This window comes from Gymnodraco acuticeps, unplaced genomic scaffold, assembly GCF_902827175.1.
Source record: "Gymnodraco acuticeps unplaced genomic scaffold, fGymAcu1.1, whole genome shotgun sequence".
Taxonomy (NCBI): domain Eukaryota; kingdom Metazoa; phylum Chordata; class Actinopteri; order Perciformes; family Bathydraconidae; genus Gymnodraco; species Gymnodraco acuticeps.
The window spans coordinates 152,873-168,722 of NW_022991025.1; the positions used below are offsets into that span (position 1 = coordinate 152,873).

General features: G+C 41.7%; 1 protein-coding gene across 8 annotated transcripts; it reads right to left on the reverse strand.

Moving 5' to 3' along the window:
• Positions 1-1,873: 1,873 nt before the first annotated feature.
• Positions 1,874-15,646, reverse strand: LOC117559542 (NLR family CARD domain-containing protein 3-like). 8 transcript variants are annotated; one of them, XM_034236332.1, is made up of 13 exons: positions 15,576-15,646; positions 15,053-15,187; positions 12,874-12,978; positions 10,634-10,869; positions 8,645-10,445; positions 6,251-6,424; positions 5,686-5,856; positions 5,123-5,293; positions 4,474-4,647; positions 3,911-4,081; positions 3,447-3,493; positions 3,266-3,293; positions 1,875-2,805 (listed from the first exon to the last, which is right to left on the reverse strand). In XM_034236332.1, exons 2-12 carry the CDS (start codon positions 15,175-15,177, stop codon positions 3,280-3,282), a joined length of 3,189 nt encoding a protein of 1,062 aa, XP_034092223.1. In that variant the 5' UTR covers positions 15,178-15,187; positions 15,576-15,646; the 3' UTR covers positions 1,875-2,805; positions 3,266-3,279. The 8 variants fall into 8 exon arrangements, with proteins under 8 accessions (XP_034092225.1, XP_034092223.1, XP_034092222.1 ...); XM_034236331.1 differs by lacking the exon at positions 15,576-15,646 and having other exon boundaries at positions 15,053-15,569; XM_034236333.1 differs by lacking the exon at positions 15,576-15,646 and having other exon boundaries at positions 1,876-2,805; positions 8,645-10,442; positions 15,053-15,569.
• Between the last annotated feature and the right edge of the window lie 204 nt (positions 15,647-15,850).

The following is a 15,850-nucleotide window of genomic DNA, read 5'->3' on the forward strand; positions in this document are numbered from 1 at the left end:
TCAAACTGACTTGGATGTTTGAACGACAGGCGCGGACAGTTCTCATTGGCAGGTTTCTTCGATGACGTTTATATTAACCAATCAGGAGTGTTGTGGACTCATTCCAAACATGCCTGACTTGTCTGCCGTGTTTTGGCTGAATTCTATTTCAAGTGCCGTAGCTCTGGCTGTCGGCCAGAATCCGAAAACCATACATTATACTGTAAAACTAAGGTTTATTACTGTAAATTGACCAATGGAAAAAAAACACAGCAACATAAATAAACAAGGATAACTGTGACTTATTGTTGAGTAAATAACAGTGTGTGTTTTAAACCTTGGTCCTCCCTACAGAGATTTCTCCACTTTCTATGATTTACATTTTTTTTAATGATATTGTCAACTGTAGATGTTTACAATATAGTAAGTTAGGAATTTCATGAAAACATATTTATTTACTTTTGTTTCAACATTGGATATTTTGTGTTTGTGGTGGATTCAATCGAATATTGAGAAAATGATTTATGTAAAAATGATTTACTTACATTTTACGTTTTTTTATTTTACGCTTTTTTTACCGTTTTATATTTACCTTAAAATTACAAAGAAAATCTTAAAGTCTTATAATAGTAATACACTTTTATATTACGTGTTACATATTTAAATACAGATAAAAACATTTTATTTTACGTACATCTGCATGTATTTTCTGAAAGTGCAAAAATACTGTAAATATTATATAGTAAATTTACTGTAAAGAAAAAGGAAATAAACGTTATTTGTTGTTATTGTCAAAATACTTAAAATAATGTTTTGGGTTGTTAATTTATAGTTAATATCTGTCATTTTACAGGATTTTGCAAGTTATTTAAAAAAACATGATAATTACTATAAAAATGTAGTTATTTCCTGTAAAATTACGATCTTTTTTTAAAGTGTATACATTGACGGGGAAGGGGGTAGCAATAAAGATAACACCATTAAACAGTTACACAACAGAAATAATATCGATAGCAGCGTCCCTAGCAACCACCTTGGTAACAATGAAAACGTTCTATGGACGCAATTTCCTGAAGTAATCAGGTTCAGGTTATTTATTTGTACCCGTAGGTAGATTCTGTTTGCAGAGAAAAAGAAAAAGACAAGGGTTCCATCCTGACACTAAAAACAAACACAAATAACAGACACATCTCTAATAAAGGACTAGTAAAAGTACAAGTATACCCTGCTCAACCAAATCTCCAAATATTTAAAAAACATTTTAAGAAGGAAAACACTAGTACAAACATGGACATTCAAAATTCACAATTAAATAAATAAATAAAAATAGGCATCTGTGTGACGCTCCTATGATGTGTTAATTTGTGCAATAGCTGCTGGGATAAAACTGTTTTTATACTGCTTCGTTCTACTCCTTGGGACAAGTAACCTCCGGCCCGAAGGAAGAAGCTTGAATTCTGAGTGCAGAGGGTGGGAGTCATCGTCTAATATGGAGCTGGATTTCCGCTGTAACTGCCTGAGGTACAGCGTCTCCAGGTTTAGATGTGGCTCACCAATCAGTCTGCTGGACCACTTTATGATCTGACTCAGAGAGTTTCTGCTCTTTAAAGTCAGATTACCAAACCATGACATTAGTGAAAAAGACAGAATTGACTCGATAAAAGCACGATAAAACATCATCATGGTGATCTTCGTAATAACTAGCAAACTAAAGATCATGCACATCCAATGCACACATAATCTGAAATAACAACTCATATTTCTCGCATCAAATTACATCAAAACGCATTTTAATGGCCAAACTAACTTTAAAATATGCATTTTACACCGAGAATAAAACTAAGTTCGGCCCTGTTTTTTTTTTTCTGCAGGGAGAAATTTGAAGATCACGTGACATAGACGGCAGCCATTGGAATGAATGGTGAAAAAAAACGTCAAATCCCGCCTCAGATGGGAATACATTGAAATCAGTTGAAAGCTATTTGCGGAAGCTGAAGGAGCCGAGGAGCGTCACAACTGCACGCCACGGGACCCTGACCAAACGTAGCTCCTGGACGATTATGGAGTGAGTGTGTTGCTATGAACCATAAACTCTAGAGCAGCGGTTCCCAACCTGTGGGCCCCCTAGTGGTCCGTGAAGGCATTGCAAGTGGGCCGCCAACATTTTTTTAAATGTTAGATTTTATTTTGTACAGGCTAAAGACACAAACATGGACATAACAATAACATATAGGAGATGACATTCCCATCACAGACAAAAACTGAAATAAAGAGACAGTCAGTAGGATCACTTCAACATTTCACAAACAAAAATAGGTTGACAACCAAAAACCACCCAAAACACTAAATGGCATATGTATTGTTCCTTTAATCCCACTCTTCGTTAGAGCTAATTATTTCCCATTTCAAGGCGTGTTCAGCCACCAGTGTTTCCCATACATTGATTTATTTGTGGGATTTCTGTGATAAACACTGGGTTTATTTCCTTATTTAGAAGCAAATCAATATTTTTTGTTGCACTTTGATTTATAGGCAGTAGATAGAGTGCTGGACTTGGAATCAGAGGGTACCAAGTCCGAGTCCCACTGCAGTCAGCATGTCGTTGTGTCCCTGAGACACTTCACCCCAAAGTGCTCCTGTGGGGATTGTCCACAGTACTGAATGTATGTAAGTGGCTTTGGATAAAAGCGTATAACAAATGACATGTAATGTAATGTACTGTATGCCTTATTCAGTAACGGCGCGCTACTTTGACATTAGACACATCATGAAAACTCCAAATTCAAGTATCTGCACCAAAGATCACGTGATGCTGGAACCTGAGATCTGGATGAAAGGGACAATATATTATTCATAGGACTTAATTAAAAGAAACATGGATAATTATAATCAGTAAGATCTAGAATAATGAAACGTCACCAAACAAAGTAATAATGGAGTCAGACTTTAGGAACTGAGTCGTACCGTCTTTATGTCGGAGCTCTCCTGTGTTTCTTATTTTTTTTATCCAATTCTTTTGTGTGTTTTAATGTATTTACAAACATTTCTGACTCGCTTTTTGTTGTAATTGTTGTTTGGTTATTAAACAGCATGCATTTGTAAACACCTAACCTTGAAAATGTTTATTTCCTTGGTTTTAATTGAACAGAGAGGCTCTGCATGTAATATAATGTAATATGTATGTAACACATTTTAATTACACGTTTTAGGTTTCATGGCTTTGTCTGGAATCCCTGAGCCATGGTGAAACCTCAATAAATAAAGTTCACACGGTACGACCTCTCACCTTTCTGTGTGTCTTCACTTCCTGTCACCTGAGAGGAGAGAGAGAGAGAGAGTGATAATGATGATAAGAGAAACAGCCAGAATGATGAAGAGAGAAACAAGAGTGTTGTTTTCCTCTGAGCTCATGCTCCATGAAAGAGTTTAGTATCTGGATGAATGGAGGACATGGTTTCAGTACTCACAGGTCTTCTGGATCGTGGCTCTGAACGGCTCTTCATCATATCTGATCCTGTAGAGATGAACACAATCCAACAGTTTGAGATCCAGTTTAAATAAGTGTTGGTTCTTTGAGTCAGTTTCAGAGTCCTGATCTCATGCTCTACATTCCATCATATCTTCTCTGCAAACACTACGACTGCCTGCCACAGCTCTCAGCTGACAGGAAGTAACCAGTCATTGGTCAAGGAACTAAAAACATCCCATAAGAACAGACCACCTTTCCCACTCTTCTGTAAACCCCCATATGTCTGTTAGAGAGTTGATACTAAAGTGTGGCTTTGCAGGTTCAGCTGTTCTTCTATAGCTGATGGAAGAATGGAAGAGCCTGCAGTCAGTGGGTAACATCACTGATCTGTTTCCCCAGTGAGAGAAACACCTCCCTGAGTTTCATACAATGCTGCTGAACCAGCAGAGACCCCTCACTGACCTGAGGGTCTCCAGTCTGCAGTCTGGACTCTCCAAAAGATCTCTCAGCAGCTTCACATCTGAATCCTGCAGATAGTTGTATCTCAGGTCCAGATCTCTCAGATGGATGTTCGACTTCAGAGCTGAGGCCAGAGCAGAATAGCTGATCTCTGACAACCTGCAGCCCCTCAGTCTGAATACAGAAAACATGATGAGGATAAAACTCAGTTTATAATCAGATGTTACTCAACATTTAAATGAATGGGAACAAAAACATGTCTTCTTCAGAAAGTAAACTTTATTAAAGTCAAACTAATATCACTTCAGATGAACTTTATTCAGACGCTATCGTTTACTGAATATTAAAAACATAGATTTACTTTTTACAACTAACATCTATTACAGTTCCTTCAAGAGTCAGACAACATTTCAGTCTGCAGTTCTTACTTTAGTAGCTACAAATGAAAGTATGAATAAAACAACATTTTCAACTGAATGGATGTTAGTTAATGACGTAGAAGAATCAGGATGAATATCTGATGAAACCTGAGATCTCCAGCAGGAACAGAGAGTCAGTAAACTGACCTGAGAGTCTGCAGTCTGCAGTCTGGACTCTCCAGAAGATCTCTCAGCAGCTCCACTCCTGAATCCTTCATCTCTCTGTTCCCACTCAGGTCCAGATCTCTCAGATGGAGGTTGGACTTCAGAGCTGAGATCAGAGCAGAACAGCTGATCTCTGACAAACTGCAGCCACTCAGTCTGAATAAAGAAAACATGATGAGGAAAAAATCAGTCTTTAATCCAATGAGATGTTCAGGTCTGAAATGTGCAGCTCATCATTACTGCGTCCTAATCAATGAACTTCTCCCTGAATATCAGAGACCGGATCATCTTTATATCAGCCTTCTGTTCACATCCAAATGATTGGGAACATAAACATTTCTATGTCAGAAAGTAAACTTTATGTAAAACTCATATTAGTTCAGAGGAGCGTCTTTATTCAGACCAGTTACTAAAGAAAACATACGTTTACTTTAACAACTAACAGGAAGAATAATAGATTCTTTAGGAAACAATCAACTGTTATGACTGCAGACTACATTTAGAGAAATACACATTTGAACAAAACAGCATTTCCAACTGAATGGATGTTAGTTAATGACGTAGAAGAATCAGGATGAATATCTGATGAAACCTGAGATCTCCAGCAGGAACAGAGAGTCAGTGAACTGACCTGAGAGTCTGCAGTCTGCAGTCTGGACCCTCCAGAAGATCTCTCAGCAGCTCCACTCCTGAATCCTTCAGAGCGTTGTTACTCAGGTCCAGATCTCTCAGATGGAGGTTGGACTTCAGAGCTGAGGCCAGAGCAGAACAGCTGATCTTTGACAAACTGCAACCACTCAGTCTGAATAAAGAAAACATGATGAGGATAAAATCAGTTTATAAATCAGATGTTTCTCAACATTTAAATGAATGGGAACAAAAACATGTCTTCTTCAGAAAGTAAACTTTGTTAAAGTCAAACTAATATCACTTCAGATGAACTTTATTCAGACGCTATCGTTTACTAAATATTAAAAACATAGATTTACTTTTTACAACTAACATCTATTACAGTTCCTTCAAGAGTCAGACGACATTTCAGTCTGCAGTTCTTACTTTAGTAGCTACAAATGAAAGTATGAATAAAACAGCATTTCCAACTGAATGGATGTTAGTTAATGACGTAGAAGAATCAGGATGAATATCTGATGAAACCTGAGATCTCCAGCAGGAACAGAGAGTCAGTGAACTGACCTGAGGGTCTGCAGTCTGCAGTCTGGACCCTCCAGAAGATCTCTCAGCAGCTTCCCTCCTGAATCCAGCAGATCGTTCTCACTCAGGTCCAGATCTCTCAGATGGAGGTTGGACTTCAGAGCTGAGATCAGAGCAGACCAGCTGATCTTTGACAACCTGCAGCCTCTCAGACTGAATAAAGAAAACATGATGTAAGTTTAGAAAACAAAGTTCCTGTTTGAAATAACTCCAGGTTTAATAATCTGATCAGAGTCAAACAGGGTTTTAATGTCAGAGCTGATGCAGAAACAATCCACTGATGATCTGGAACTCTAACTTTGATCAGATGTTCATCAACTCCTTCCTCTCCCTCACAGCTCCTCAGCACTGACAGCATCTCCACTGACTCCTGGAGCTCAGGGTGAGTCTGTGGAAGCTCAGACTCTCTCCCTCACACATTCACCTTCTCTCTGTTACTCTGATCAATATGCAGTCATTAGCAAAGAGGAACAAATAGTTTAAATGTATTTGTTCAAATTCAGAAAATCATAAACACAAGCAGATGAAGTTCAGTCAGTGAACTGACCTGAGAGCCTCCAGTCTGCAGTTTGGACTCTTCAGTCCAGAACTCAGCAGCTCCACTCCTGGATCCTTCAGAGCGTTCTCACTCAGGTCCAGATCTCTCAGGTGGGAGGGGTCAGACTTCAGAGCTGAGGCCACGACTTCACAGAGAGCCTCTCTGAGTTTACAGCCAGTGAGTCTATAATAACACATATATTAGAACATGTGTTAAAAAGAGGAAACATATTAACCTCAAGCATTTGATGAAAACATATTTGAAATGTTCTGATTGAGATTTGCTGTTAGTCCATTTTATATAATATATAATAATAGAGTGTAATGTGTTGTCAGTGTGATCTGATCACATGTCTGTCACTGACTGTTACTAAAGAAACAGAAATTAAATAAATCACTTGACAATATTAGAGATGTAAATATTTAAATGTTAATTCATACACTGAACAAAAATATAAACGCAACACTTTTGTTTTTGCTCCCATTTTTCATGAGATGAACTCAAAGATCTAAAACATTTTCTATTTACACAAAATAACCATTTCTCTCAAATATTGTTCACAAATCTGAAAAAATCTGTGATAGTGAGCACTTCTCCTTTGCCGAGATAATCCATCCCACCTCACAGGTGAGGCATATCAAGATGCTGATTAGACAGCATGATTATTGCACAGGTGTGCCTTAGGCTGGCCACAATAAAAGGCCACTCTGAAACGTGCAGTTTTGCTTTATTGGGGGGGTCTGGGGGGGTCCGAAAACCAGTCAGTATCGGGTGTGACCACCATTTGCCTCACGCAGTGCAACACATCTCCTTCGCATAGAGTTGATCAGGTTGTTGATTGTGGCCTGTGGAATGTTGGTCCACTCCTCTTCAATGGCTGTGCCAAGTTGCTGGATATTGGCAGGAACTGGAACACGCTGTCGTATACGCCGATACAGAGCATCTCAAACATGCTCAATGGGTGACATGTCCGGTGAGTATGCTGGCCATGCAAGAACTGGGATGTTTTCAGCCTCCAGGAATTGTGTACAGATCCTTGCAACATGGGGCCGTGCATTATCATGCTGCAACATGAGGTGATGGTCGTGGATGAATGGCACAACAATGGGCCTCAGGATCTCGTCACGGTATCTCTGTGCATTCACAATGCCATCAATAAAATGCACCTGTGTTCGTCGTCCATAACATACGCCTGCTCATACCATAACCCCACCACCACGGGCCACTCGATTCACAACATTGACATCAGAAAACCGCTCACCCACACGATGCCACACACGCTGTCTGCCATCTGCCCTGAACAGTGAAAACCGGGATTCATCCCTGAAGAGAACACTTCTCCAACGTGCCAGACGCCATCGAATGTGAGCATTTGCCCACTCAAGTCGGTTACGACGACGAACCGGAGTCAGGTCGAGACCCCGATTAGGACGACGAGCATGCAGATGAGCTTCCCTGAGACGGTTTCTGACAGCTTGTGCAGAAATTCTTTGGTTATGCAAACCGATTGTTGCAGCAGCTGTCCGAGTGGCTGGTCTCAGACGATCTTGGAGGTGAACATGCTGGATGTGGAGGTCCTGGGCTGGTGTGGTTACACGTGGTCTGCGGTTGTGAGGCTGGTTGGATGTACTGCCAAATTCTCTGAAACGCCTTTGGAGGTGGCTTATGGTAGAGAAATGAACATTCAATTCACGGGCAACAGCTCTGGTGGACATTCCTGCTGTCAGCATGCCAATTGCATGCTCCCTCAAAACTTGCGACATCTGTGGCATTGTGCTGTGTGATAAAACTGAACATTTCAGAGTGGCCTTTTATTGTGGCCAGCCTAAGGCACACCTGTGCAATAATCATGCTGTCTAATCAGCATCTTGATATGCCACACCTGTGAGGTGGGAGGGATTATCTCGGCAAAGGAGAAGTGCTCACTATCACAGATTTTTTCATCTCATGAAAAATGGGAGCAAAAACAAAAGTGTTGCATTTATATTTTTGTTCAGTGTATTTAGATGTGAATGATGGATGTTTTGGCTTCTTTGAGCATCTGGAAATGTACTGCGCACACAAACACAGTTAACAAACCAATAAAGTTTCAATATTTTCTCACTATATGAGCATTAAGACATAACTCTGGTATTGGTGGGAGATTATATAGATCTTATTTTAAACTCTAATACATTGTGATAGATCGTGTGTTTAATGATAAAGAAACTAGAAAGTGATAATAACTGATAACTGTAAGTCCTGCTGTCTGGTGTGATCACATGCTGAGGAACCTCTAAAGTCCTTCATGTGTTTGACATGTCGCCTCTCAGTATTTAAACAGCAGAAATGTTATCGTGTTTATTTGAATAATTAAACTCCTGATCTGCATTAGTTTATAAAGTTAATCACATCTGGACTTACTTGGCCTTCCTGCAGTTCCTCACAGCTGGAATCAGTCTCTGTTTCCCCTCCTTTGATGTGTTGTACTGACTCAGGTCCAACTCATCCAGAACCTCCTCTGACATCTGCAGCATGTAGGCCAGAGCAGAGCAGTGGATCACAGAGAGTTCCTTTGATCTGTTCTCTGACTTCAGGAACTCTGTGATCTCCTGATGTACTGAGAGGTCCTTCATCTCTGTCAGACAGTGGAAGATGTTGATGCTCCTTTCAGGAGAGATTTTTGTTCTCTTCTCCCTCAGGTTGCTGATGGCTCTCTGGATGGTTTCTGGACGGTTGTCTGTGCGACCCAGCAGGCCTCCTAAGAGTCTCTGGTTGGACTCCAGAGAGAGGCCGTGGAGGAAGCGGACAAACAGGTCCAGGTGGCCATTTCTACTTCTGAGGGATTTCGCCATGGCTCCTTTTAGAAAGACATCCAGGGATGGGTACTCCTGATCTCTGCTGTTACTGTTCTTATAGGGCCAGTCTTTCTTCAGGAAGTCCTTCAGTACCTTTTTGTTCCTGTTGGTGTAACAGTGGAACATGTAGACTGCAGCCAGGAACTCCTGAATGCTCAGATGAACAAAGCAGTAGACTGTTTTCTGGAAGATCACACTCTCTCTTTTGAAGATCTCTGTGCAAACTCCTGAGTGCACCAAGGCCTCGGTGACACCAAGACCACAGCGCTGCAGGTCTTCTTGGTAGAACATGATGTGTCCTTTCTCCAGATGTTCAAACGCCAGCCTCCCCAGCTTCAGAAGAAGCTCCCTGTCAGCCTCCGTCAGCTGCTGTGGACTCGTCTCATGTCCCTCTTCATACTTCTGCTTCCTCCTCTTGGTCTGGACCAGCAGGAAGTGTGAGTACATGTCAGTGAGGGTCTGGGGCAGCTCTCCTCTCTGGTCTGTAGTCAACATGTGGTCCAAAACTGCAGCAGTGATCCAGCAGAAGACTGGGATCAGACACATGATGTGGAGGCTCCTGGAGCTCTTGATGTGAGAGATGATTCTGTCTTCATCACTCGATCTCCTCCTGAAGTACTCCTCCTTCTGGGCGTCAGTGAAGCCTCGTACTTCTGTCACCCTGTCCACACACTCAGGAGGGATCTGATTGGCCGCTGCAGGTCTGGAAGTTATCCAGACGAGAGCCGAGGGAAGCAGCTTCCCCCTGATGAGGTTTGTCAGCAGCACGTTGACTGAGGACTGCTGTGAGACATCAGACACAACCTCATTGTTTCTGAAGTCCAGAGAAAGTCTGCTTTCATCCAGGCCGTCAAAGATGAGCAGCACTTTGCAGACAGCCAGCTGCTCTGCTGTGACCTTCTGTAAGGTTGGATGGAAAACATGGAACAGCCTGAGAAGACTGTACTGCTCACCTTTGATCAGGTTCAGCTCCCTGAAGGAGAGCGGGATCACCAGACTGACATCTTGGTTCCCCAAACCCTCGGCCCAGTCCAGAGTGAACTTCTGCACTGAGAAGGTTTTTCCAACTCCAGCGACTCCGTTGGTCAGGACCGCTCTGATGAGAGTCTGCTGGTCAGGTAAGGCTTTAAAGATGTCCTGGCACTTGATTGGAGTGTCATGGAGGGGCTTCTTCTTGGAAGCTGTCTCCAGCTGCCTCACCTCATGTTGGGTATTAACCTCTTCACTCTGGCCTTGTGTGATGTAGAGCTCAGTGAAGATGCTGTTGAGGAGGGTTTCACTTTGATCAGTTCCTTCAGCCACACGTTCACATCTCCTCCTCAGACTGAGCCTATGTTCATCTAGAACCTCCTGCAGACCATGTTCTGCTGGAAGAGAAGCAAACAGGAGAGAATCAGGAACATGCTTTTGAGAATCTAACAATAAAAGTAATTCAATAAAAAGTTTAAATGTTTTATAAACATTTTAATGTCTTTGCTCTTCAACAGAATACCTAATAAAAAAAACAAATGAACCAGGAAGAGGAATAAGACGCTGCATGAGTTCGGCCTCTTACCTCGTACAGAGCTGGTCTGACTGGCTGTCTGCAGGCCAGCTCTGGTTCTGGATCTTTTTCCACACTGGGGACAGGAGGGGTCTCCTGATGGAGGTCTCTGCTCCCAGTATGAGCTGATGCACTGTCTGCAGAACCAGTGTCCACAGCTGGTAGAGACTGGATCCTTCAGGACGTCCTGACACAGAGCACAGCTGGACAGCGTCTCCTCCACAGGAACACCACTCTTCCTCTTCCCTCTGTGGAGAGGAACACATCCTTTATAGCACTTTACTTTAGGGGAGCTGATTCTCACCAAAGGTACAACAAGGGGGAACATTCTAGTTTGATATTTAAAAAAAGGTCAATATAACATACGCTTGTGATCAGGTAGATAGCTTACAATTCACATGATCATACCACCAGAGAGCCTCCTGTCTGGATTCATGACCCAGAGGAGCACATGTTCCCTGCATCTACACTCAGCTGTATTCACCTGGTGCTTTATAAACCCAACATAGAATCTGCTGTGAATTAATAGCAATAAACATCTGGAAAGGAAGCCTAAATAACAACAGAATGATACTGAAGTGTGAAAAGCCTGAGATAAAGCTTTGTCAGGTCTGTCTCCAACACAACGAGATCAGTTTGATTAAAGCTAGGCTAACATTAGCTGCTCCATCCTCACTCAGAGTGACTTCATGAAGTCATAAATACAGCAGTGTCTTATTGTTAGCGCCACAGACAGTCTCTGGTTTAAACAGGAACATTAATAACCCTGATTGAATATGAGCTGCTGTGGAGCTCTGCTCTCCTCTCTGATCCCCCTCAGACCGTCAGAGACCACAGGAGCACAATCTCAACTCTGACAGGTTTCTGTAACAGAGCGTGTTAGAAATTAAAATCAATGTTTTGATAGCATAATGTACCTTAAACATACCGTCAGTTTAAATGCTGTTTTATACTGAAGAACCAGAAGTTCCTGTGCACAACCAGTTGTTAAGCTTTTATTCTGAAAATCATTCATGACGACATCCGGGACTACCGCCCATTAGTATCATTAAAGTGGCTATTGACGCCGTTAACATGTATTACATATAAAGTTATGAAATAGATAAGGAGGAGAAAAGGCATGTGGAAGTAAGCAATGAATGTAAAATGTCAAAATCCTTTGTTTAACGCGATATCGGACACGAACGAGGGGGAAGTCTCCTACGTCACCACAGCTCCCAGAGAGGAGGAGCGAACAGCCAGCAAGCGGGAAGGACGAATGCTTGTAAGCTCTCTTCTGCACGGCCAGCACCTGGGAGAGGAAGCTGCAGTCTTTCTCTCCTGACTGAACAATATCCTGTTTGTGACTTTACCACGCTTTTTATTAATTAAAGTACCAATTTTGAAACAATCTCAGAGACTCCATTTAGTCTCCTTTTTAAGCTTCTCTTTCCTGGACGCGAGAATAACCAACACAGTTAACAAGCGTCACTAACTTTAAGCTCAAGATGAAATGTGTAACGCTGCACGAATACGCAGGTGATATGAATTTAACATCTTCACTTCCTTCCTGTTGCCAGGCACGGATCTGGGTCTTTGCATTGACTCTACATGTGATATCACAAAACTCTGTTGTATCTGCTAATGCTAAACACAACCAGCTCACCAGGTTATCACTATTATTAATAACATCTTAAAAAGACACATCATAAACATGCCCAAGTAGTTCAATAATGTTTTGGATGATATCTTTCTTTTTTTAAATCATAATTTATCAACATTCTTGCTATTTAAAACCATTTTATACACAGATACAATGATAATATAATTGTATATTGAAATATCCTCAAATAATGTTAGTGTGGCAGTGGGGTGTGGTTAGGACACCGGCTGCTGGTGTGAAGGGAGTGACAGCTGATCGGAATCAGGTAATCAGTCACTGAATAAAAGCATGTGGTAACCTGGTTCTGGTCTGTCTTGCAGTAGGCAGGATCCAGGGAGGTTGCCGAAGGATCCCACACGGGCAACGTTTTGCAACCCGTGTTGTACACTTTGTTTTGGTGCTAATAAACGCCTGTGTTCAACACAAACCCTGCTCTTTTCGTCCCTCTTTGAACCCTGTGTGAGCGGAGAGGCTCACAGTTAGCTTGCTGTACTCTGCTGCGTTTTCCCTTTACAAACTGCTCACATGATTTCATTAAAGAACAGTTTAATATATTAGATTACATCAAAACAGAATCCTCTTCAGGTCAGGTTACAGGAGAAACTCTTACTTTGTGTCTGAGGGTCCAGGTTCATTACTGAAGTCTGGAGGTTTCCACATAGACCCGTCACTCTTCAGAGACAGACAGCTGGGGACTGGAGACTCTGCTCGCTGTCTGTGGAAACAACATGTTTTAAACATCATTAGTTCATCTAAAGAGCAGCTTTTGATCTATGACTGTTCACCTGATTAAAGATTTGTAGAGTTTTTGAGTCGTGATTTTGGGTTTCTGTTTTTAAAATTCATTCAAGTCCAACATGTAGAGTGAGGATGATTTCACTAGTAGATTATTTACTATTGCTGACAAGAAGCAAGAGTTCAATTACATTTTGTTAATGTACTCTACTGGGTTTCATTAAACAGTTTAGATCAGGGGTGGGGAACCTCCGGCCCCCGGGCCGTATACGGCCCGCGAGGTCATTTATAAACACACGCAAAAAAGAAAGAAATTTAAGAAATCTAGACCACAAAAAAATTAAACAAACGAGTGCCTGTTTTTCCTGGCCAAGCTTGGTCAGGGTCTTTGAACACAACACGAGCCTAACGTGTCATCACGTGGTATATGTCTCGTCTGACACGTGCTGAAGGAGAGCACCGGAACGCCACTCGGTACTTCTAGAAATTGCAGTAGGCTACTCATAAGGAGCTGTACACATGCCGTAGTTTGTGCGTGGCTGTGTCTTAGTTGAAAGCCCAGTGGCGATCTGTTCATCTGTCACACTGATCATACAGTCAATAGCTTTGTTGTTATTAGCATCTGGTTACCAACTATGCTAACGAATATGAGAAGCGTTTTCTCCAACAGTGAGGTAAAGGCACATCTTTATATGATCATTATAGTTATTATAAAAAAATAAGAGAATAAAGTAAACAGGTATAAAATACTGTATGACAGTAAAAAAAAGTTGTTATTAATAAACAAGAGTACAGTTTGAAAGGGGAGTGATTTGTAAAACATCCATAGAGGAAAGGAAAATCTGCTTCCAGTTCTGTTTCATATCGTGTTGAGAGATGTTTCCATAGATCTCCTAATGTTGCTCTCAAAGTGCACCAGATTGATGCTTTTAACTTCAACATTTAAAAAAACATCTTCCCGGGGGAGCATGCCCCCGGACCCCCCTAGAGGAGGTGAGGAGGACCCCCGTAGAAGAGGTTAGGTCCCCCCCTAGAGGAGGTGAGGACCCCCCTAGAGGAGGTTATCCCCCCCCCCACACTTAAATAATGTGGGGGATGTTGGCTTATCAGGCGTCCGCAGCTCACAGCCAAAGTGCGAGAGAGAGGGCGCACCGGTACCGGCGGGGATTGTTGTTAGCTTCTGCTGCGCTAACGGATAAGAAGCTGTTTCTACAATAATGTGGAGGGAGAGCTCTCCTGTCAGACTGAGGCTCAGTGAGGTAAAGGACTCTCAGAGTGTTAGATAGTTCACTTTAGTCTAAGTTATCTCAGTGGCTCTCAAACGGTTTGATCACAATTTATGTAAACAAATATTTCCAAGGCACTCCTTTATAATTATTGGGATGAATAAAAACAGGTTTGAAATCATTCCAGTGTATACTATAGGACAGTAAACCAGACATATCGTTTAAAACTGGAGAGATTAAAAAATATGCATAAATAAATGTTAACTGGTAAAATAAGATGTAAATGAACCACAAAAATAAAATAAGTTACATGTATTTGTTATTGGCTATGGTAGGTTATTGGTTATGTTCACATACTTATTTGATTATTAATATTAAATGCAAACCGATCTTTTTCATATGGGTGTTTAAAGTTGTACCCCCTAGATCAGGTATCTAGTGATTGGGCGCTCAAAGTGCACCAGATTGAAGCATTTTACTTTGAAATGTTTTTTAAAATCTTCCCGGGGGGGGGGCATACCCCCGGACCCCCCTAAAGGATGTGAGGTCCACCCCCCAATTAAAACATGTTCATACAATACTGAATACATTTGAAGCCTTTTTATATCAGCTGTCCACCGTGTCAACAGGTTTCTCTGTTTGTAGTGTGTTGGTCTTTTGTAGAGGTTTTTCATTGCCAGCTCAAATCTTGCCTAGGGCAGCAAACTGGTCAGAACCGGCCCTGGTGTCATCCCCACAGCACCCGCATTTGAAACATGTTCCCACGGCTATGGTAGAGACACTACATACAGAATCCTCTTCAGGTCAGTTTACAGTAGAAACTCTTACTTTGTGTCTGAGGGTCCAGGTTCATCACTGAAGTTTATAGGGTACCCCATAGACCCGTCACTCTTCAGAGACAGACAGCTGGGGACTGGAGATTTGTCCTCTTCGTCATCTTTTAAATCACTCATCTTCTCCAGTCTGAGTGAGTGATCACTCACACACACACACACACACACACACACACACACACACACACACACACACACACACACACACACACACACACACACACACACACACACACACACACACACACACACACACACCTTAATAATAAACTTGGTTAAAATACATGAAATCAGTCAGACTGCAGGCCATTCTCCATTTTGACTGCGCTGGGCTGTCACATGTTATGTAACTCTGATGAATCAGAAAACAGGAAATAATCAAAGTTTACAACACTTGCAGAAGTCTCAATGGACTCTAGGACGCTGATTTTTAACCAAGAAGTATTATTTTCTGACATCCAGTAAAACAGAGTAAATAATGAATGTGTTAGAAAGCAGATCCTGGTGTTCACACTCACCCTGTTCTCCTCCTGCTCCGAGCTGTAAAATGGCGTCTGGCAGTCTGACAAGTCTGACTTCATACTTTCACCTTCCCTCACCTGTGTGCAGCTCCTCCCTTTGTTTCATAACCAGCCTCCTCAGCTGAAGCAGTTTACATACAGGGACTTTGTTCAGTGAGATAAAATAAAAGACATGCAGCTAAAAACAAGCTCAACAAAGTTATCAAAAGACGACAACATCCACACATCAGCGCCCATAGGATATCATTACATCTGCTTCATATCAAAAACTA

What these genes read in the sequence shown, in the direction of transcription:
- LOC117559542 (XM_034236332.1), bottom strand. Translation starts at nt 15,177, where the DNA reads ATGAGTGATTTAAAAGATGACGAAGAGGACAAATCTCCAGTCCCCAGC. An exon ending in TGCAGACTGGAGGCTCTCAG is followed by an intron (nt 5,857 to 6,250) that starts GTCAGTTCACTG and finishes TTCTTTATTCAG; the next exon opens with TCTGAGAGGCTGCAGGTTGT. An exon ending in TGCAGACTGCAGACTCTCAG is followed by an intron (nt 4,082 to 4,473) that starts GTCAGTTTACTG and finishes TTCTGTATTCAG; the next exon opens with ACTGAGGGGCTGCAGGTTGT.